Consider the following 24,140-nt stretch of genomic DNA (forward strand, 5'->3'; position numbering starts at 1 on the left):
TCCTCAACTATAGTTAGGATAACCTCCAACTTATCCTCCAACCAGCAAACTCTACATATAAGTGTAACACCCTCATTGCTATGACACATGTTTTTCAAGATGTCTTAATCAATTTCCAAGAAAAAGTTAAACACCCAAGAAATTTATTTGTTTGTTTTCTCACAAGAAGTTGAAAAAGAAAGTATTTATTTACTGAGTTTGCATACAATGAAGAATATTTATGTATGGTTAAGAAAAAATTGTGTATAGCAACTATTTGGTCAAGAATGCAGACTTATGGTTAAGTAAAATGTATGTACAGGATAGAACATATATGTAAGATAAAGAACAACACTTTTTAATGGTTAAAACACCATGTATATTAAAAAAGAAATTTGTAGTCTAATGGTAAATAAATTATGATATACTCCAATTTGTATTCATCACAGTTACAATTGCAAAATTATTTTCAGTTACATAGAGTCTTTTGGAAGTCACTTCCAGAATTTTAAAGTAATCATTTCTCTGTATTTTTATTAAAGAAACACGAGCAGTTTAGAAAGTTATATTTGTCTCCAGATCAATGTCTTTAAATATCGACAATACACGAGATGTAATAACCATGACTTGCTTTCCTGCTAGATCCTAAGCATTCAAACAAAAATGATTTTCTAGTGCTTTGGAAACAGTAGTGACCCTATAAAATTAACTTTTGTTCTTTGTATTTATTTAATATTTCTGCTTTTATAAAACTAAAGATTTTAAGTTTAATGAAGACAGATGCTTCATTCTATGAAATGTTAATATATTATTTACAGGTGCTTGACTGTTAAAGTTCAGTTCTTTAATGGTGAACACCTGTTGTATTCCACAGCATATGACCATTACATTTCACCACTTGCTTACTTTAATACCATATTTTTTCTCTTGTTTTGTAATATGATGTACTATAATATCTGCTTTTATATTCAATTTAGAAATGTTTAAGTAATTCCAAAACTCTCAGATCTTCATAATAAGTTTATTGCATCAACACAGTTTAGTCATCTCATTAGCTACATGTGAACATTTGCATTTCAGAGGCTCAAGCCTTTTATTTTTTAAAATAATAACCTCATGCAATTAGATAAATGTCATTTTATTTTTTAAAGGAAAAATATTTAATCCTTAACTGAATATCAGTTTAATTAAGTCAATACATATTAGTTTTAAAGTGCATTCAATAAACATTTAAAAATTAACTTCAGTTCAGAGTAAAATAACCAAGAAATTATAGCATGCTATAGTTTTTCTAGCATTTAATTAACATTTAAAGTACAGTCTTTTAAAATAAACCTTGAAAATTAATCTGAGTTTGTTTCAAATAAATAAATGGGCTTAAAAAGTTTAAGATTAACAGGTAAAAATTGGCTAGTTCACATTGCTTTGATTAAAAGCAATTTTTCTGTTATTATCCAATTTCAATAATTGAGGGATATGGTAAATAACACTGCACAACAAAGTTTTTGCTTTTTGACCACTGTTGGGTGTTCCTTATAGATTTTTGGCTGCTGATCACAAAAATCATATCCAAATCACGAACCATTTCATCAAAATCTTCAGTTTTGCTACAATGGAAAAACGATATCAGGGCAACTGGAATCCGTCAATGCTTGCTGACTACTGTTGAACACTGCAACTTGATGCACTGTACATTGAATACAAACAAAAATCAGGAACAAAACACTTTTAATTATGTTGAACTTAATAGCATGTTAGAAACATAAACACAATTAAATATGTTATTGCTGGTAAACAGTTAACTGTCTATTTCTCAGAGTTTGAACATGATGAAGCAAAACCAAAACTATATTTGTGCATACCCACCAGTTACCTGTCACAATCAGCAAAAACTTTTCAGGAAGCAAAACTTTTCAAAAAAATTGTTGTGCAGTGTAATTGACATTACTTTCATGAGGGAAAATAATTCTTGTGTAGTAAAACATTTTAAAAGATAATTGTTAGGCTGTCCCAATATGTTTTTAAAATGCATTGTATTTTTTTTAGTTTGGATGATGATTTAAAACATAGCATGTATGTTTTATGATGAAGAAAAATCTATAAATTTAGTCAGCTTGTTATATTGTCCACTCTTCTTTTCTGGAAACTTGTGTTGTGTAATTTTAACAATATGGTTATGAAATCATATTTGTTTTGCTCCTAAAGAAATTACTAAAATATTAGTGTTAAAAACTGGATTTTCATATTTTCTGTGTTTGATTAAGTTATGAAGTATTTTTATTTGCCTGTTATAATATCAAGTTTGTTTATTGATGCATGTGCTATCTTTAAGTATGGTTTGTGAATTTTTTTTATTTTTATAGACTTGGACAGAGGGGAAAGGCAGTGAGAATAGAGAAGGTTGTCTATACAGGGAAAGAAGGAAGACCCCTCAAGGTTGTCCAATGAGCAAGTGTATTATACGGCGATCAAGTCCTGAGGAAAAATTGTTGGCATTAGTTCGACATCGAGAAGGTCATAAGTGTGATACGTCATTCATCATTATTTTAATTGTAGCCTGGGAAGGGGTACCATCCAAGATGGCTGATGAGCTTTATGACACTGTAGTGCACAAAACTGTGAATTTTGGATTACCAACACAAAGACGTTGTGGTATGAATGAAGTGTGAGTATGTCTTTGTTAACTTAAAACATGATAGTGTTTCTTATAAATATTACAACTCTAATCCATTAATTGTTGTATAAGTGATTAAGAAGAAAATCAAATCCGATCTCTGTAAATGTTACCTGAAGTAGTGCAGATATTTATGAATATTTTTCCAAGCTAGGTCACAAAAACTGTGATCATAGTCATATATATGAAAAGAAATTGTGAATGTGATTATTCCATATTTCTTTTTATTAGTTCTTTGCAGATAACCCACTGTGGTTTTGCTGTAATATGAACAAGTTTTACAAAGTTCAGCATTAGCTCTTTTATATTAATTACCATTAGAAAATATCAGCTGTATATATGTACACCAAGTGTTTCATTTTCAAACAACTAAAAATAAAATTTAAGTTACTGATTCATACCATCTAATAAACGAGCTCTGAGTTTGAAATATAGAATAAATGTTTGCCAACTAAATAAAGAAATGAGCATTAACACAGATTTATTCTGTATTGTACTGCTGTTTTGCACTGCTTGAGAGAAAAAAAATATGCTTGTACATCAACTATATTATACAGTAGAAACATTATTTTAAACTATATTGCACACTAAAATGCAGTGTCACTTATACTTGAAATAAATTCAATTGCAGAAGAAACTGTGTTTGTCAAGGACTTGATCCAGATACTTGCGGATCATCGTTTTCCTTTGGTTGTTCATGGAGTATGTACTACAATGGTTGTAAGTTTGCAAGAAGTAAAGTTGCCAGAAAGTTTAAACTATCTGAGCAGAAAGAGGTATGTAGCAATATGCAATATTTATTTATTTGTTTTCAACAAGATATGTCATAATAGCATTACTTTGTAGGCTAGAAACATACAGGACTTGAAACTAACACTAATAAATTGCTGATAAGTGTTGCAATTTTGGTAGTAAAATGTGGAAGGCACTAGAAGAGAAAAGTTGGTACAGGTTTCACAAAGAAGATTCACAGATTCTTACTATCAGTTGGTATCAGTACACCCATGATACATGCATCTTAGTAAATTATGTTGCAAGGTATTTTTAGTAGTAAAGGTTATTGTAATTGAGATTAAGAATAATGTTTCATTTGCCTCTAACTATTTCTATTTGAACTGCATGTCATACTTAGGCTAAATATTATGTGATTAGTACAGGTAAGTGTGTGTATATGTAAAGGGTACAATTTTTTTTCTTTTACTATATAGCCTCTTTTCTGATTTTTCAAATTTATATATAATCCTCCAAGTTGCTGTATATTTTCATGCAATTTTGACTTGCCTTATTTGTTTCTATGTCCAAACTTGTATATTATTGTTACCTTTTATTTTTTACATTCTGTTAACCTTTTATCACATTAATGCCTTGGTTTCCTGGCAGATGATTGTGGAGTGTCAGAGTGAGAAGATGTAAATAATTTAATTTAATAATTTCTGATCAAAAATAAATGAACAGTATCTATATATATAAACTGCTCAAAAATTAAAGGAACAAATACATTTTATTATATAATTTATCTCAATGTTCCAAATGTCATAATATTTTTATTTTTTTAGATAATTTGCCTCATTTCAGTTCCATCTGTATCCATTCTTTAATGTGTGATGAATGGTAAAACATGGAGAAATAAAATTTTTAAAAATGACCATTATCATCAAAACTGATATCTCATATGAAACAATACCTTAAACAGTTTACATGCATGTATTCAAGAAATATTTGAAACATTCAATATCTAGTGTTACCTCCACAGGCTGTGACACACTCTTGACACTGATTTGGCATACTTTGAATCAATCTGTTGATGTTATCTTGGGGTATGGCAGCCCACACGTCTACCAGGGTTTGTCAGAGTTTCTGTACATTCTGAGGAGGGTGCTGGTGTTCACTGACATGCCTCGACAACATATCCCAACTGTGTTCAATCGGATTTAAATCTGCAGATCTGGTGGGCCACTCAAAAGTCTCTATTCCTTCCTCGTCTAGGAAGTCCATACACAGTCTGGTGACATGCACTTGCTTGTTAACCTGCATGAGAAAAAACCCAACACTGACAGCACCAGCAAAAGGCCTTACAATGGGTTCCAGAATTTCGTCTCTATATCGTTGTGCATTCAGAGCACCTTTGTTGAGTATGAGTAAGTCCATGTGGCCACCCAAACATGTGCTTGCCCAGACCATTACAGAACCTTCTCCATAAGCATCAACTTGCACAACGTTACAGGCAGAAAATCACTACCCTTGGCATCTCTATACTCTTGCACGTCCATCATCATGAGACACAGTGAACCTGCTCTCGTCTGTCCACAGCTTGGTGGTCCATTGATGAAGTTCCCAGTCCAGGTGCTGACAAGCAAACTCCAACCTGGCTGCACAGTGTCGTGTGTCAGAATAATGTCTCTTTCAGGTTGTCTGGTCCTAAGGCGTCCTTCGTGCAGACGATTGCAAACTGTTTGGGTTGACATATGGGTTCCAGCAGAATGCTGAAGATCATTTTGTAATGCCCGAGCCATAGCTAACCTGTCCTGCAGAGCAGTAGTCACAATGTGAGGGTCCTCTCTGGCTGTTGTGCAGCAATGACAGTCTTGACCTGGTATCCTGCCATAAGAATTCGTCTCCTGGTGGCATTACCAAAGTTGATTGATAACACTTGGTGACATAACGATGCACTGTGCAACCCTCCAGCATCTGGACTGCCCTGGCCATCTCTGTCAGATGGTGCCTGACTGCTTGGATGCATAAGATGAAGGTACACACTGACAAAATAAGCTGCAAAAGATCCATGTTGGTGTTTATTTTGGGAATAAATGAAGAATGCATAGTTTCACATAACAGCCTTATATAGGGTACCTTGAGTGAGGTGAGGTGAGTTTTGAGTTGCTTCAAACTTCACTTGCAAGCTTAAAAAAATGCACTTGTAGACAAACAGATATGTTTTTCATACATAAATTTAGTTATGACAAAAATATGTTGAAATATATGCTTGTTCCTTTATATTAAAAGTGAATAGTGATCAACTGCATTAAGTATGAGGCCAAATTTACAAAATATGCTGATGCATAGCACATAATCTAATAAAACAGCACACAAAAAAACTAGGAACTCATAATGATTAAAATAGATGAATCATCATTTGGGTACCCTTAATTATTAAATAAATATTTTTGTTTTCGGTTGTAGTGTTAATTGGCTAGGCATTGTTTGATAATATATAATCTGAGATTTGTATAAAATAGCTTAATTTTAGGTAATTAAAATATATATTAACAACATATTAGTTAAAGATTATTTGATCAGTAAGAGACATGAATTTTAAATTATAATAAATCCTTTCTTCTGTAGCCCAATATTATGCAGTTTGCTCTTTAGGCCTAAGCAAACCATGAAAGCTAGCCTTAATCTTTCATATATTTATCAAGTTTTCCCATAAATTTTCTGCATCCACCACTTCTGAAGATAACCCATTCCAAACACTTGTTACCTTATTAAAGATGACTCTTATCCTGCCAAAATTTGTACTTGTGTTCCCTAGTGTAAAATTAACACAGTGAAGTAAGAAAAAATATTGATGCAGCAACATTATCAATTCTTTTAACCATCTTAAAAACCTCAATCATATTTCCTAAATCTTTTTTTATTTCAAGAGAAAACCATTTTAAAGAACTTAAGCTGGTCTTGTGTGACTGTCTTTCCATCTCAGGTATCATTCTAGTAATCCTCATTTGATGCCTTTCCAAAGGTAAAGAGCTCAAAACAGAAGACAGTACTCCAAATGTATATTTACCTATGCAGTTAAATTATAATATCTCTAAGATTGTTTTTAATAATTCTGTAAATGCAGGTTAAATTCATATTTCTTAAACCATTAGCAACAGCATGCTTGGATGGCTTAAGAGACTAATCAACCAGAACAACATTAAAATTTTATATATATAGTTATGAGAATCCACAAGCATTAGCTTGCATTTCTCATAGTTAACAGCCTGTTGACATTTATTCACTTAAATTACCAAATTGCCTAAATTCTTTTATAAAGCAGGAGTATCTTTCTCTCAACCAGGAACATCCAAGACCTTAATATCATAAGAACATTTAAACAGTTTGTTAACCATTTCTTCATGTTTGTGATTGATGTAAATCAAAAATGAGCAAAGGTCCTAATAACTGGATACCATGTGACACTAATCCAGTTTGATTCAACTCTACTTAAAATAACCTCCTCCTTTCTTTATGCAGTATATTTTTGAGTCATTCAGCTGATTCATCTTCAATATCTATAGAGGTCATTTTTTCACAAGCCTTTCATATAGCATCTTGTCAAGTGCTTTCTGGAAACTAAAAATACACCAAATCCTGACACTTACTCTCTTTTACATAACCGGTAAAATAGTTAAAGAATGTAAAAAGATTTGTAAGGTAAAATATTCCCAATAGTGAAACTATGTTGACTATCCAGCAAAATATCAACCGTATTTAATGACTCTGCAAAGCATCTTTTGTCAGATTTTCAAAACAAAGTTCCCACCAGTAATGTAAAAACAACAAGCTGTAATGTTTTGTACTTATCAAATAACTCCTCTGACCTAACCTTCCCTCTATCATTAACCTTTGTGTACAACAAAGATAACATTGGTGCTAGCAATGAGTCAGTTATACTCTTTTCTCCTGACTCTGATAACATAATTATTTTCTCTCTATTTACTCTACAAACTATCCTATTTTCACATGATACAAAAGAATCACTTATAGCTATAACCTTCAATACGTTTTTCATTCTAATCTCTTGTTCTCCCTTTTGGTTTTATTTAATCTTAGTTCCTTATTTGCATAATCTTAATGCTACAATCTGATACTTAATAGAAACTGCTAATTACAATTAAATGTACTGATACTAGTCCTAATAATACTGTTTTTAACTTTTAGAAAGTCATTATTATCTACTATATCCATTGAATGTAAAAGCTTAAGTTCTTCTTGTCATTGGTCCACCATTTCTTTCAGTTTATACTTCTCTTTCTCTTTAGTTTATGCTCTATTTTGGATAGCCTACAGTTTCAAACTTTACAAACAAATACTAGATTGTGTTCTTCATGAGTTTGGGAATGATTTTCAACTATTATTACATGCCATATAAATCAGTTGGTTCTCTTATAAGATTGTACTCACTAATTAGTTTATTTACAAATACATTTTTGAGCTGATAATTTTTCGTTGCTAATATTCTGTGTTTAATTTCTCAACAAGGAAAAAATAGCAAAACAGAAAGGTGAGTTTTGGAGGAAAGGTTATATTTGTCTAAACTTTTCTATCACTTATTAAATTTAACCCAGGTCTTGCTTTTACTTGTTATTTGTTGTATATATATATTACTGTAGTGCTAAATCAAGATGGTGATTTTTAATTTTTTGCATACTTATTAATTTAAGGTTTGTTTTAAAGCAAGTTTTATGTGTATGAAAGTTTTTTTTTAATTGAGAATTTTGATTTGAACTAGCTGTAAATATCTTTTTATTAATCAGGTAAATGTATAAAGGTTAGTTTAGTCAATAAATAAAACAGTATCTTGTTTTGTAAAAGTTTATTTATAGAACAAGCACGTGTAGTTCAGAGTATTTGAGAGCACCTGTCATTTTCTTTAAACATACTAATTTTACCTAATAATTAATCAGGAAGAAGAATTAGAAAACAAGCTTCAAGAACTAGCTACAAAAGTTGCTCCTTTGTATAAGAAACTTGCTCCTGAATCATACAGCAATCAGGTAGGTAATAACTTATAGTAATGGTCATGATATAAAAGGTTATGACTTTGATATAACACATCTTTTTATGTTGGACTGTTTGTTTTTTTCCTTCAGACCTTCTATTTGTTGCTAATATTTTTTACTGTTACATTTATTTCATCCTATGTCAGATCTTAAAGTTAACATACCAATCATAAGGGATTGGCAAAAGTACATAGAATTCCCAAGTTAAATAAAAGTTGCAGCAGTATGTCTAGCTATTAAAAGAACAGTTTAATTAAAAGTAGTTTGTATAAATTACTGGAGTTATTGTTACTGTAAAAATAATGGTTTTCATAAATTTGTAGTTGTGCTTTTTTAACTAAATGGTTATAAATAAGCATTTTTTTGTAATGAATATATTTTTATTATTTTTCTGTGTAACAGACATTAAAGAAAAAAATTTTAGGTGGAAAATAACTTTGTGTGTGCAAAAATACTTCTTATAAAATGTTATAGTGTATAGGAAACTAAAAAATCAGCTAATACTTGTATGCTCAGACTATGATACTTGCCTTTCCTTAGAACTTTAAGATAGGACTACAGGTGAAAGCTTTTGCCTATGTTCCAACTTATTGAAAGAACTTTTATCCCTTCACATAATCCCCTCGGTGTGGATTGGTGTATGTGGTGAGGAGACCTTCCAGAGTATATTCTGTGCTTTCAACTTTACTCTTGGATCTCAACATTTAACCACATGTTTGCCATGTGTGGTAACCCATAAAGGGGAGGAGAGGATCTTTGTGGTTAAGGGGCCCAACTCTAACACATTGCTTTGGCCTTGAATTCCTGAAGATGGGTGGTATTGGGATGGCCCTCCCCAGTGTCATTCTGCTGGTCTACATGGGCTAGGGTCAACTGAGTACCAGTGTTGGACATTCTCAACAGGTGTTGTAGGCATTGTGTCTGATACTGGTGTTTGGGTATAGTGCTCATGAAATCCTGGCTTTGCTGCAATGTCCTTGTTCAGCATTGCAGTATGTTCCCTTATGGTCCCATGGTGGATGGGGGAAGGGGCACTGAAATTTTTTCTTTATTATGGATTCCCCAAATAAAAATAAAATAGTGAAAAAATAAATCACAGGGAAATGACCATGTCTTGAAGATTGTGAAGAGTAATTTTTAACTTCTTCAACTCCTATTACCTCATTTTTTGATATTACATTCTTTATCAGACAAAACATTAGGGCAAATATCTCCCTTTTTCACTCAAAAGAGACTAGAGGGGCTTGCTGACTCTCCCAAGTCAATTACAAAAAGCTACATTCTGGAGACATTTGGTGGAAACATCCACTCCAAAACACAGCAAACCCCTCTTGCATTTGAAGGCCATCATTGCAGTGGCAAGGACTGTGATGCTTACAAGTGACAAATGGACCCTCAGTACATTAATTTTAGTGGTTCTCATCTCTCTTACTTTCACTCTTGTCTTCATTGAGTGGAGAAAAGAAAAGGTACAGTGTTTGAAAGTGGTTTGTGACATTTCTTACTGTCCACCACTCCAAAACAGACATATGATGCTGCACTCTGTTCTCTTGTGGTTGTGGGGTCAGTTGGCCTGGTCCAGCATCCATTGCCCTTTCAGAACGTGATCCTGCAGTCTTCTGTAAGCCATCGATAGAGGACTGTGTGGCAACAGTAACTAATTGTATTGTCAAAGCAGCCGTTCAGTCTGTTCCTAAAGCCTTGACATGTTTTTCATGATATCCTTGCTGTGGTGTAATCCTGCCTGCCAAATGGCACTGAAAGTTTAAAAATGGCCTTGAGATACCTTTTTTTAGATAACTCTCACTTTCAAACTACACCGCTTTTTAGCAAGCCCGTGCACATGCTTTGCGTGTAAAATGTCAGAACCAGAAAGATTCTTGGAATAAATTCACAATTAGCATCTCTTTTACCACCAGCTCCAAAGTTTTTTGGGACAAGATTTGGAAGGTCAGTGGGAAGTATACTTCTGCCCCACTTTCAATCTTACTCACTGATGGCCAGGAAGTTCATGATGTGTAGAGCATCCATCACCAATGCTTTTGGCAAAAGCTTTACTTATGCATCTAGCACCTCTGCTTTATCCCACACCTTTTCAGCTATCAAGACTCGAGCAAAGGGATTGGCTCTTTCCTGATTGTCTCTATGACTATAACTGCCCCTTTACACTGGTGGAACTCAAACTTGCTCTTCATCAGTTTGGCAGTACATTGGCTGGACTTGATGATATTCGCTATGAGATGCTGCGCCATGTTTCTCCTGCCTCTTTTGATATTTGTCTGGTTGTTATTAATCAGCTCTGGCAAGAAAATGTTTTTCTGATGCTTGGCATCATGCTATTGTCCTTCCTTTTTCTACGCCTGGGAAGGATCCCAAAATTCCTTCAAACTACCATCCAATTGCTTTAATGAGTTGCCTCTGTAAGATTTTAGAGAGGATGGTTAATATTCATATTGTTTGGTTCCTCAAATCAAAAGTACCTCCTCTCACCCATCTATTGTGGTTTCCAATGACAGTGATACACTGTGGACCCCTTGATTTGACGAGAAACATCAATCATGGAAGCCTTTCTCAAGTAACAACTTCTTGTTTCTGAATTTTGTACCTTGAGAAGACTTATGATACTGTGTGGAGGTATGGCATTCTGCAAGACCTTCATTCATATGGGTTGCATCATCATTTACTCCTTTTTTGTATTAAATATTTTTTAATGGACTGACGATGCCAAGTCTGTGTGGGTTTGACACTTTTCTGTTCTTTTCCACAGGAACTTGGACTTCCATAGGCTGTGTCTTGCCCCCCTTATAGTTACAAATGGACTCTATGTCGACAGCTTTCACATCTCGTGTCAGTCGTCAAGCATGAAATGTATTGAGAAATATCTACAGGCTGCCTTTAATCATTTACTGAAGTGAACCACAGCAAATGGTTTTACCTTCTCTCTCCCTAAAACCGTTTACATACACTTCTGCAACCAGCAGGGAATTCATCCCAATCTCAAGCTCTGCCTTGGAGAAGTTGTGCTTCCTGTGGTTCCCATGGCAAAGTTCTTGGGGCTTATATTTGACCATAAGTTGACTTTCATTCCATATATCAAGCAGCTATGCATCAAATGTACAAGGGTACTGAACATCCTCTGTGGCCTCTTTTCCACATCTTGGGGAGCCGATCAATGTTCCATGCTTAAGGTTTATTGTGCTGTCATTTAATCGAAACTGGACTATGGCTCTGCTAGGACCTCAACTTGAAGATATTGGACCTTATTCATCACCCGGGGCTTTGGCTCTGCATGGGGGCTTTCCACATTTCTCCAGTTCAGAGTTTATATATTGTATCACATGAACTTCCTATACACCTCCACTGTTTGCAACTGTCTTAATTACTTCTAAACTTCAATCATTACCACATCATCCCACCTGGGGTTGTATTTTCCTCTCTCAATGAACCGTACTTTTTCAAAATAGACAGTCTGTGATTGTTTCTTTTGGCCTTTGTAAGAAGGCGGATTTCACTGAATTAGGTCTGTCCTTGGGTGATGTTGCTGTCTTCACTGATCAGCCCATCCCACCAGGGCTTGTTACCATCCTCAAATGTGGCCTTTCTTTCAGTTACCTGAAGAAGTTAGATACTTTCAATAGGAAGTACCATCTCTTTGCTGAATATCTTTTGAACCATCCTTCCATTCCCATTTATACAGATGGTTTGAAATCAAATGACTCTGTAGGCTCTGCCATGGTTTGTTGTGGTTCAGTAGTTTCAGACATGATCTCCTCTGCAGTTTTTTGTGATCACTGTTGAATTATACACCATTTCTCTCACCCTGAATCACATAGAAACAATGCAGTACACAAACTGTACTATTTATACCAATTCACTTAGCTCTCTACTGGCCATGGAATTGCTTCATGTTAGTTCTCACCCTGTTCTCATCAGTATTTGAAACAAATTGGCCCATTTTTCTTTATCATCCATTTATGCATAGGTCTTCTGGATACTGGACCATGTTGGCATTTGCAGGAATGAGCTTGCTGATACTGCAGCTAAGTCTACCTGCTCTGGTGCTATCATGGCTGTGCCTGTCCTATACATGGATTACAATCCTGTATTCAAGGCTTAGCTCCATGCCAGTTGGCTGTTGACTTGGAGTTAGCAACATGATAACAGGCTTTTCTAGATCAAACCTTCTTTGGCAGTCTTGCTTCTGTAAGGATCAGTAGGGGAAGTTGTCCTACTTGGGCTACACATTGGTCACAGTTTTTTTGACTCATTGTTTGCTTTTATCTGTGACTGATGCACCAGTGTGTGGTCTGTGGGACGCTCAAGTCACAATAGGCTACATTTTACTGTTGTGCCATTGCTACAACTCTGAATAACGGCACCATTTTAGACATGTATTGTCCACAGGTACACCTTTGTTGTTGGACAGTATTTGTTGTGTTTTTAAATGTTTCATAGCCATTGGCCTTTTCAATTCTATGGAAGTTTTTAATTTGAAAATCGAACTTTGTTTTAACATGATTCCTTTTTACTAACTTTGATCATTTTATTTTTAAATATTTATCAGTTGTTTGGTAAAGATAGCGTAATTGCTTTGCACCAATAAATGTCAAACAACCAACCAACCCTGCACATAAAAATGTGTACAGCACTAATCTGTGTTGCAAGTAATATTAGACTATATGAATAGGAGAAATATACAACTATTTTGTGCAGTACTCTTAATGAACACTTTGTATAAACCAAAATTTCATTCTTTTCCTTGAGATTACACTATTTAAATGTTTTGTTTTTCTTGAGGTCAAAGGACCTTTATGTAATATCTATAATTTAAATATTTAGTTTCTAATAAGAACTCTTTTTTCAAATAAATTTTGTTTGTTTAAAAAAAAATCATTTTATTGAATCTAATTTAATATGAATTTTTGTATGTGTATTTCTGAAACCTTTCAAGTTCCAGACATTTTTCAATAGGAGTTAATTCTTCTTTTGTAATTGCAAAACTGGAGGTACTTCCAATGATCAGTAATATTACTACTGTTGTACATTATATGGTTGATGTTAGCATACATTGTTTGACTCACACTGAGGGCTCATACCTTCCTGTTTTTATAGCTTCTACTGAGTTTACCATATGCTTAAACAATTTTGACCCACACACATTTGATATTTGATTTTCTACATATTTATTTCTGTCTGAGCTTATATGGTCTCTTGTTTGTTCCCAATCTTTGAGATTCCTACTGTATTGCCTATAGGCATAATCTTTCTTCTATCTTAGAGTTTCAATCCCTTGAATACATTTTGTCTAGCTTGGGATTTTCTTCTTCCTTTACTTTTGCTATATCTCATTATGAATCTGCTTGCCACTGTCTTTTGCCTCAGTGGGGCAGATCACACCAAACTCTCCTCCATACTGGCATTGACTTTTTCAGCAGTTGTTCAGCTTAATTTGTTTCCTTATTTGTGGGGTTTCCTTAGTCTGGATGCCTTTTCTTCTATAGAGAGATTCTCTCAATCATAATTATCTCAGCTTTTCTGGAGAGTTCCTCATATTTTGGAAACTGGAGTTGTGGCAGCTTATTAGCAATCATTTCTTCTCACTCTGGTTCTCTAATTATCCAGGTGGACTCTTAGGCTTCTTAACTTCATAAGCATATTTGGATCAACTATATCTTGTTCCTCTTTCTGTGTATCCACCCATTTGACAGGCCAACCATTGTGGCTCAGAGCTCAGGTCCAGTGGAAGCTCATCTTTTACATTTTGTACACTTATTTACACTCTTTTTATAATACTTTTTGATCACACAGTTGCTTTCTCAAGAGCTTTTTTTGCCCTTCAGTGCTTAGTCCTCACATGTTTTTAAGTGCATTCTAGGGCTTTCATACAGTGAACACTCTTTTGAGGAGTCTACTTGTTTCAGTTGGTTGGCGTGGCTGGATGAATTCAGCATCTTCTTTACATTAAGAAACAAAGAGTTTCTGTTTTCTTAAACTTTTGTACTTCTTTTCCAACACAAAAGATTTTTTAGAGGGGACTGTAAATGGCCCTCATTCCTCTGAAACTTGCCCATTTGTATCCCTTTCAGTATACAGTAACAGGTGATTAAAATATGTCTAAAAAACACCCCAAGACTTATTTCTTTACTTCCTACTGTTATGTTGACTCAAATAGCTCTATTTGCCTGAATTTATATGTGCTCTTGAATGCCTTTTGTTTCCTGTAGGGTGCAATTTTGGACATTCTCACATTTTTGGAGCTTAATCTCCAGAGGAATGGTTTCTGTACTTCAATGTTCTTGAAATGTTGACTGTTCAATGTCACTATCTTTTTGAAGGTTGTTTGGACATCTTATCATGATACATTTACGAGGGCTGTTCAAAAAATACGCGGACTGACGTCATAAAACAAAATGTACTTTATTTAGAAGTTACAGGTCTGGGACCCTTTCAAAGTACTCTCCTCCCCAACGCACACACTTATCCCAACGGTGTTTCCACTTGTTGAAACAGTCCTGGTACTCTTCTTTTGTAATGTCCTCCAGCTCCTTCGTCGCATTTGCCTTAATCTCGGGAATCATCTGAAATCTTCTTCCTTTCAAGGGTCTTTTGAGTTTGGGGAACAAGAAAAAATCGCAAGGAGCAAGGTCAGGTGAGTACGGGGGGTGGGGAAGAACAGTGATCGAGTGTTTGGCCAATAACTCACGAGTTCTGAGGCACAAATGTCTCAGCAACACTGTGCATCTTCAATTTTTTGGTCAAAATCTCGTAACTAGATCCAACTGATATCCCACTCTCTTCAGCAAGCTCCCTGACAGTCAGACGTCGATTTGCCCGCACCAGGGTGTTGATTTTGTCGATGTGTAGGTCGTCAGTTGACGTGGAAGGACGTCCAGGACGCTCATCATCTTCAATGGACTGTCGACCATCCTTAAAACGTTCATGCCACTTGAAACATGCCGTACACTTCATAGCAACATCACTGTAAGCCGTGTGAAGCATAGCAAAAGTTTCAGTCGCAGATTTTCCAAGTTTAACACAAAATTTCACAGCAAGTCATTGCTCCTTCAGGTCATTCATTCTGAAATCCGCCAAACGAAAAAATCGCACTTCACTTAAAACCGCGTAGCTAATACACAAATGAAGATATCTGCAATCGGGAAATGGCGTCGTAATCAGCTGATCTGTGCAAACCTACCGACACCAAGCGGATTTCCCTGGAACCAACTGTAGCCACGCAATTCAAACAGTCCGCTTATTTTTTGAACAGACCTCGTATCCAACACCAAAGTTGTGTCTTCCATTAAACAACAGGGAGATACTTGCTCTCTAGACCTGTGTTTTCTAGCTGTAGATATATTTTCTTTTGAGCCCACAACCATAACATCTAGTTGTCAGCTATCCAGGTCTTGGGAGTACTGAACTCATGTTTCTGTAGATTTGTTCCCAGTTTGCCTTTGTGACTCCTCTCAACACCAAGTTCTTACACTTTTGTTCACCGGTCACAGACTTTGCTATCCTAGTGGTAGATGCACTGAGTCAGGATTGGTCCATTATCCTTTTCTTTCTCTGGTTCTTACAAACATTTCAAGGTGTTTCTAATCAACCATTCTTATCATTTGGTTCCATTCTGGACTGGAACCACTGTTTGATTCTCAGGGCTTTTGGAGGTCCTCTGTTTGAACCATTTATTTCTTGCTTTATTGTTCTCTTCTTCTAGCTTACAAAAGATTTGGCTCAGATATTTTTCCTGATATTTCTCCTCCTTTTTTATTTTCACAAGGACAGGTTTTTATTTCATGCCACTTCCTCTTTTACAAGAGATGGACAGCACACAATGGGTATTGTATGTTTTCTCCAAACATGCTTCTTTCCACTTCATCTTTAGATATGTACTTCCTGACCCTGATTATCTTCTTTGTTCCATGCAGGCAGTATGGTGTTATCTTTAAAAGCAGTCAGAATTTCTTTTTCAATTTTTCTTCAATCAAAGCTTTCTACTTCTTGAGTTTTATCTTCTATTTTGTGACATCTGTTGTTTCTGTCACTATTCACTAGATGAAAATCTCATAGGCAAGGATATGGATGCTTCCCAAAAGTGTTGCATTGCTTACATCACATTGCATTCTCATCTCACTCCACATACCATTGTTTCTTCAATGAGTTTTAACCCTAAAATACAAATAAAAAAGGTAAATCTTTCTTTGGCTTTCCACAGAAATTTTTTCCAGGATGAGACAAGGTCAAATCAAGAAATGATGGACTTTCCTTCAAAGTTTTTCCATTACAATTAAGCAAATAGGTAAGCTCACACAGCTAGATTTAAGGGACTTAATACTTGTAAGGTTAGTTTAAACCATACTACAAAACTTGCAGCTATATAAGCTCTGTAATAGTAAATTTTGTGTTTTTTTTAGGTTCTTAACCTTTTAGGGTAACTTCACCTTATATAACAACTTATATGAATATAGTAATTAGAAGTCACATAAAGCACAATATTTCAATGGCATTTATTGTGTATGTATGGTATGAACAAGACTGTGTCAGTCTCTTTGATAAACTTTTGCTGGTTTTGCCAGCAAGCAGTCATTCTGTGTCAGGGCTCAGGGGGTGTAGACAAGACCTACAATCCTTGTATATACAGGGTTCTGGTATATAATGAGTCATTTCTGAGCCTTCTTGTGGTTGTATTTTGCTAACATGTCTTACACATAGTAGAACTTGTCATGTCACCCTAGTCACATTTTTGTTGTCTGCCAACCCTCTGGAATATATGTGGTAATTGAGCAAACTTTACGTTCAATCCACTCGTGTGACACTTTATTATGAGGCAGAAATTTCTTTCGACAGAGTATTTCTAAAAAACTACTTTTGTTGTGTGAAGAGTATTCTTTATTTGAAACAGATGTTGCTCCCTCAGTGGGAGATGCATTTCATAAGTTTTTCCCTTTCTGTTGCTGTATTCTCAGAAAGAAGCTGTTATTTTCAGTTTATTTCTTTTTACAGACCACTCAACCACATTTTTGACACAGGTTAAAGCTTACTTTTGTTCAGAGTTAAGTACTGCATTCTGAAGTTAATATTTTTCCTGCCCTGAAATATATTTCATATAAATAGTAATCATCTCTTTATGGAACTGTCCACCTTATCTCCCCTAATCTTTGTGTTTCTATTTGTCTCATCACAAAGAGCTTTTTGTTTATGCAGTGCACTCAAGGAGGAGTGTTGTACAAGTGGGTTGTTTGGCATCCTGTTGATGGCACTGGATGATTTAATGCTGCTTGCATAAACTAGCTCAGTACATATTATTAAGTGTAAAGGTAATTGTGTTTTTTTAGTGGACTGCAAACATTCTTCTGTACATTGGCTACTCTTTTGCATCTATCTGAATTACATCTTCAGTCAGAGAAAATGTTAACTTTCATGTTTTATCTTATAATTTGTGGAGAAAATATTTTGTGATATCTATCTTTCATCAAAAGAAATTTCTCTTTGTTATAGGTAGAGTTTGAAACTGAAGCAGTAGCTTGTAGGTTAGGTTACAAGACGGGACGACCTTTTTCAGGAGTGACAGCTTGTGTGGACTTTTGTGCTCATTCCCATAAGGATTTGCATAACATGAATAATGGCTGTACAGTGGTATGTTTATCTGTTATTACTAAGGAAATGTTGTCAATAGTGATATTAGTTATGGTGCTTATTGTTGAAGGATACTTGTTGTGTTGTTGGTTATGTGGGGATTGAATTGAACTGTCTATATGTATGAAACTCTGTCATTGAAGATTTGGTTATTTTTCTTAAGCATATCTATTTAAAATTCAATATAATGAAATGTCCATATTTACCTCATAAAATTAAGGTTTTCATTAAAAGAAATGGATGTAGTTCTAGGAATAAAATATTACATTTTGTGATATAGTAACATGCTATATATGAATTGTGTATTTTATTTGTAGGTTGTTACACTTACTAAACATAGAGGCTGGGAGAAACCATCTGATGAACAACTACATGTTCTTCCTCTTTATGTACTTGACAAGACTGATGAGTTTGGCAGTAAGGAAGGTCAAGTTGCTAAGGTAACAACTTATTTGAGTTTTTTTTTGTCAAGTAAATGTTTCTTAGAGCCATAGTTGTATTACCTTTCTAAAATGTTTTAGGTACTTTCTTTGTTCAAAAATTCAATATTCTGTTGTTTTCAATATTGTAAGTGTTCAAAAAAGTAAGGTTTAGTATGAATAATAAAACAAATGTTATAAAGTAAAGGAAAATATTAATAACATGAGTTACTAGTGGTTGCTGATTTCTACTAGCAAAATAGTTTAATCCATTACCTAAAAAGATTCAAAGTGCTAAGTCTGCACAACAGTTTTACTTTGATTACCAATGAGTGTAATTATTGTAGTTTATCATGTGATTGTATTAATTTTCTTTCTTGTCATATGTGAGCACAACAAACCAGATAAATATGACCACTAAACAAAGGGCAAATTAGTCAAATTTCAGTGTTTATTAAACATAAAGATCTTAACACTCCTACGAAAAGTGGGGCCTAATAGGCCCCAGAGCAACTTGAAAGGTTATTAATATTAGGCTAATCATTTTGTATTTAAATGAAATTGCCATTTAAATCCATTAATGAATGGATTAACGAGATTCCCACTGTCCCTATCTACTATCTAGCGAAACCACAGCCAGGGGAATGGGCTTGGAGAAATCAGGACTAGAAATGTCTTTTTGTAGGAGTGTTAAAGCTAAATTTCCGTACCCCATCTGAGAAGTAGCTAATCATTGAGCTATGTCTGACTTATTGTCTTCAAATTAAAATTCCTTCAATGATATTCTATTCAATTTGCCGAGATTAGGATTCTCAGATCAACTTTGATTCTTTTAAGACAACTGAAGTTCTTCTTACAAACAATTGTTGAAATACACAAATTCAACACTATTTGTACAAGGTGGAGCAAGTTAGGATACTCATCTACAAATTGTAGTTAGTTGAGTGTCTTCTCCAAGAGTTTCAGATATTAGTGATACTCCTTAGGTGCCTAAAGGTGAGAACTTTTGTAGCCATCCATTCCTCTTGTATTCTTGTAGTTTGACACTCTTGCTTTCAGAAGAATAACTTTAGAATGGTTTAAAAGCCATAAATTCTCTAATTAACCAAGAAAATCTGGCCATTTAGTTGTGTCAAAGACAAGTGTAACTTGGATTACTTTGTTTTCTCAAGTAGCAGATTGTTCAATTGTATCCTCTTTTACTCACTTGAATTTCTGCAATGTCAAACAGACTCTTCAGTTGCACTTTGTTAAATTCAACATCTTCAGAAAATGGATCCAATAAGCCTTGAAGAATTTCTCCAGGGTTTTACTTCAGTGATTCCAAATTTTAAAGTGTTGTTTCAGTCTATCTGTAAAACATTGCCAATGTGATGTCTTTCTTCTAAATAACTTCAGATAGTCCTTTAAGTTCTTCTAATACATCCATTAAGAAAAGTATCAATAAAAGAGATCTATAAGGTGTCTTGACCTTCCCTTTTATTTTTGCTTCAATATATAAAACCTTCTGTTAATGTCCAGAATGAGCCAGCAGTCACAGATGATTTTCTGTTGTCATTTGTAGAGATCTTTTCATCTTATTGATATAACTTTGGGTAATCTCATTACCTTTTGATTCAAGAACTCAACAACTTTCTTAAATTCCCTCAGTGCCTTAGATGAGCAGTAGTACATTCTTTACACCTGGAATACCAGTGAGTTTTTTCAACAGAGATTTCTCTTCTGAACCATCAGAAAAGTAAGTAAGGGTTCTTCCATTTATACTGTGTAGCAACCAATTTCAATTCCTATCATAACATACTATTATTGGAGTTAAAGCCAATATCCTTTCCTTTTCAAGTATCACGCATTCTGAACTGCATCTTTGTACCCAGCAGCTTTACAATTCTGTATTGCTGGCTTATGCCAGTTCGGCTTATTAATTTTCTGTCATCTATGATATTGACATGGATTATTTTGTATTTGGTCTGTTAATGCACTTGCAAGAAATGACAAATAAGGAAAATATTTTGTGGACTGTTTCACTTTGTTTTCAATAACTGCATTGATGCTGTTTATGAATCTTGCCAACAAATGATTATAATGATGCTCATTTTCAATATTCAGCTTGAGCGTCTTGTAGCTTACATGGCCCTTCTTCCTGCATCATTAGTAATTGATGCTTGACAATAAGATAAGCAGTGGTAAACATAAACATTTTTTGCAATTTATTTGGCATTTTCCAGTGGGGACTTAAAAATTAGCCCTGATTGAAGTATGTAATGATACCTTTTCACATCTTTGCACTGACTCGCAGCATTATCAGTTTGTTTCTGCAATATATGGATGCTATTTACGTGTTGAACAGTATGTAACATTGCAGTTGGGACTGCTCTCTGCTCAAGGGAATATTTTAATATTTTTGTCTGTTATTCACAGCATTTATAAGCATAGCTTCTCTTGCCTAATAAGTTACATGTAGAAATTGCAGTGTCAAATGAGTTGCATATACAGAACTAGAAGTAGTGATATCAGTCTCAAATTGCTTATGTGGATCTGTTTCATTTAAGAAAATGATACACACAGAAAAAAAATTGAGAATACTCATCATAATCATGAATTTTTAGTCATACATTTTATTCATCATCTCGTTTTGTTTTATGACAGACTGATTCATCATTGTAGAAACTCAGTTACCAAGTCAAACCTCATATTAGCTACACTGCTAACCAGAATGCTTTGCTGTGGTAATCTTGTTCCAGGACAGTCATGCTGATTATAAAAAAAATGCATACAAAACAATGGATACATTTAAAATTTTGTTTGTTGCTTTGATACAGATTTTTTTATTAACTGTACTGACAACAGTTTCTAAAATACACATATTGCAAGTGTGCAAGTTTCATTTCAAGCATAGGCACATATTGTTATACACACACACACACACACACACACACACACACATTAATTTTTTCCATCAACAGTGAAAAAGTATTTCAACAGAGTGTTTAAAATGAATATTTTAATTTTCCAGTTGACATGGTTATTTTGATGATTAGTGTCGTGTTTGACTTGTACTGTGTTACACTGCTAGGCCTAACCACCATCACGATTTGGTATACTTTGATGTAAACCTAGATTTTAATTATACATTTAATATCAAATCAAACTTGAATCTTACAGTGAAAGATGTTGACATGAGTATATAGTAATTATCACATATTGCAATTTTATAGTGGGTTATGTATAGTAATAAGTTATATATTATAATTTATTGATTGTTTTTAGATTTGATTGCAATTTATAATATTTGTGCATTCCGTTATAGTTTCGATGTCTTGGATAATGCTTATATACAACTTGATTTATCTGAACATAATCTCAACATATGTACAATGATGCATCACTGTCAAAACTTCAAATGTAATGGTGACTGTGGGTTAATTTCCAAATAAAACTGTTCATTGTGTTGTTTTTAACTGTAGTACTTGTTAATTTAAGGTGATGGAACGTTTGAGGTGAAGATAGCACACTAGTGGATGTTAGCAGAATCCCTGTAGGCTCATTTTAAATTTGTGAATAATATAATGAAATGTGGTTGTTGTTAAATGCTTTGTAACTGACTGTAAAACATAACACATCGGTACTTTTAACCTGTTGACTGCCAAGCATTTCAGCTGCTATGGCAGCTTCTATGCCTAGCTTTTTTCAGCAAAATTGAGTAACTTTTAAAACATTGGATCGAAAGTGAAACAATTTGTAAGTAGGTCAAATGCATGTATGGTACTGACATCTAGCGTTGAAGTTAGGTGTTATTGAGAACGAGTTAACTCATCCATGGCACTGTGTTACTGATCAACTTGGACGAGTTATCTTGTCTACGTCACTGAACAGATTAAAGAAGAGAATATGTATAGAAAACATTACATATTGATGAAAAAAGGTTTATGCTGTAGATTATCTTAGGTTAGATCTATCTTACTTGAAAAATTAATGCAGCTCTGTTAGCCCACTAGACGAGAATAGCCGGTGGATCTCTGTTTGCATGCTGTGAGAACCAGCATTAATTTTGCATTGCACAATGTTTGTATTTATTCTTTGAGAAGAGACATGTAGTTACATAGGTATAGTGAAAGAGAAACATTTTCTAAGTTGAAATCCTATTTGGGTTTTCAAGACACTAAATAAGATTAATGATATAATTATTGTCTTTTAGCATTGTTGAAATAGCATGGAAATATGTTATGGTTTAAAATTACAGTTTTATGTATTTTTTACTAATTTATTAGTGTTGCTCTATTTTCTAAATTCTTAAGTACGATGTTAAATGTCCATTTCATAATATTTCATTGTGTGTGGTTATTTTTAATTTTTAAACAGTATGAATAGGCTTTTTAACTTTTAAGTTTGTTATTTAGGTTTTTGTAATAAGTGTCTCACTATCAACTAGCTAAGACTAACTAGTTATAAGAACACTAGTTGACACAAAATAAGTTTTAGTGTAAACAAATAAGTGTGAGAATAATACAGCCTAGAGTATAGATGTATGAAATAAACACAGAACGTGTTTATTAAAAAAAAAGAAAAGAATGACATGTCATACTGCAAGGTGACATTCAAAATGCCAGTTGAAGTCACAAAAAATATGTTCAATATTAGTGTGCCCTCTTTCTGTTATAGCAGGTTTCTGATGAATTAGGAATTGAGAGCAGCACAAAACATGCCTTCAGTATGTGCATAAATATAATATTTTGCTCAAATAAAGTCTAATTAATAGTTGTAACAGTTCTACTAATAAATAAGTGAATGAATGAACTTGCACCTTTTGCTGCAACTTCTAATGGCATCATATGGTAAGAAAAAACAGTTTGAAGGTGACCTTGCAACAGCACCACCTTCAGTGTCCTTTTCCATTTTCCATACACATACTACATGATAAAGTTGTAGATTGTGAGTTTCTTCCACCACCTATATAACATAAAATTTAAGCTCCTTCTAGGCTACTCCATAAGTAAACAAAACTAAAAAGCCATTTCTTATCTTTCAAATATTTAATATAAAGATTTATAATTGTTTTGTAAATCTTGTATGCCTAGCTGTGAAACTCAAAACAATATTTCATATACATCCTACTGTTTTATATATTGTGCATTTTTCTTTGTTAGTTTTGTTTTTGCCATCTATTTCCTTATACAACTTAGATAGGTAGTCCTAACTGAGCTCCAAAACAATTCATTATTTTATTTATCCTTACAGGTAAATAATGTTTACCAATTAATACCTATAATTTGTTGACAAAAACAGTGTGAAAAAAACTGATACTTGTGCCATAAATTAATTGCTATTTATTTTCTAAGCATTTCCTGTGGGGTGGGGATACTATACACTTTATATGAGAGATTTATTTGATGCATGCCAAATAGTTTATATGAATATGTTAAGTACAGAATTTCAAAAATAATCAAAATGTTTCCACATGATAAACTTTTTTTTTTGTGTGTTGTATCGTCTACTTTTGTGTGAATTGTGAAGAACAATTTTTATTAGCACTCAGTGAGATACTCACCAGATCTTGGGGTGGTATAAAAGCACCACATGCCTATTTATGTCACTTAACCTCTTATTATAAGTTGTTCTAGCTTCGATTATTTTAGCAGGTTTCCATAGTTTACCACTGTGAGTTTAACT

The 24,140-nt window shown here is 34.0% G+C and overlaps 1 protein-coding gene across 1 annotated transcript in view; it reads left to right on the top strand.

The window, feature by feature from the left end:
* Positions 1–24,140, top strand: part of LOC143255936 (uncharacterized) — a 55,017-nt gene that overhangs the window by 20,035 nt on the left and 10,842 nt on the right. Inside the window, 6 exon segments of the mRNA XM_076512381.1 lie at positions 2,343–2,404; positions 2,407–2,644; positions 3,285–3,429; positions 8,323–8,412; positions 17,917–18,054; positions 18,372–18,494. Coding sequence (XP_076368496.1) covers positions 2,343–2,404; positions 2,407–2,644; positions 3,285–3,429; positions 8,323–8,412; positions 17,917–18,054; positions 18,372–18,494 — 796 coding nt within the window.

This window comes from Tachypleus tridentatus, chromosome 7, assembly GCF_004210375.1.
Source record: "Tachypleus tridentatus isolate NWPU-2018 chromosome 7, ASM421037v1, whole genome shotgun sequence".
Classification (NCBI taxonomy): Eukaryota; Metazoa; Arthropoda; class Merostomata; order Xiphosura; family Limulidae; genus Tachypleus; species Tachypleus tridentatus.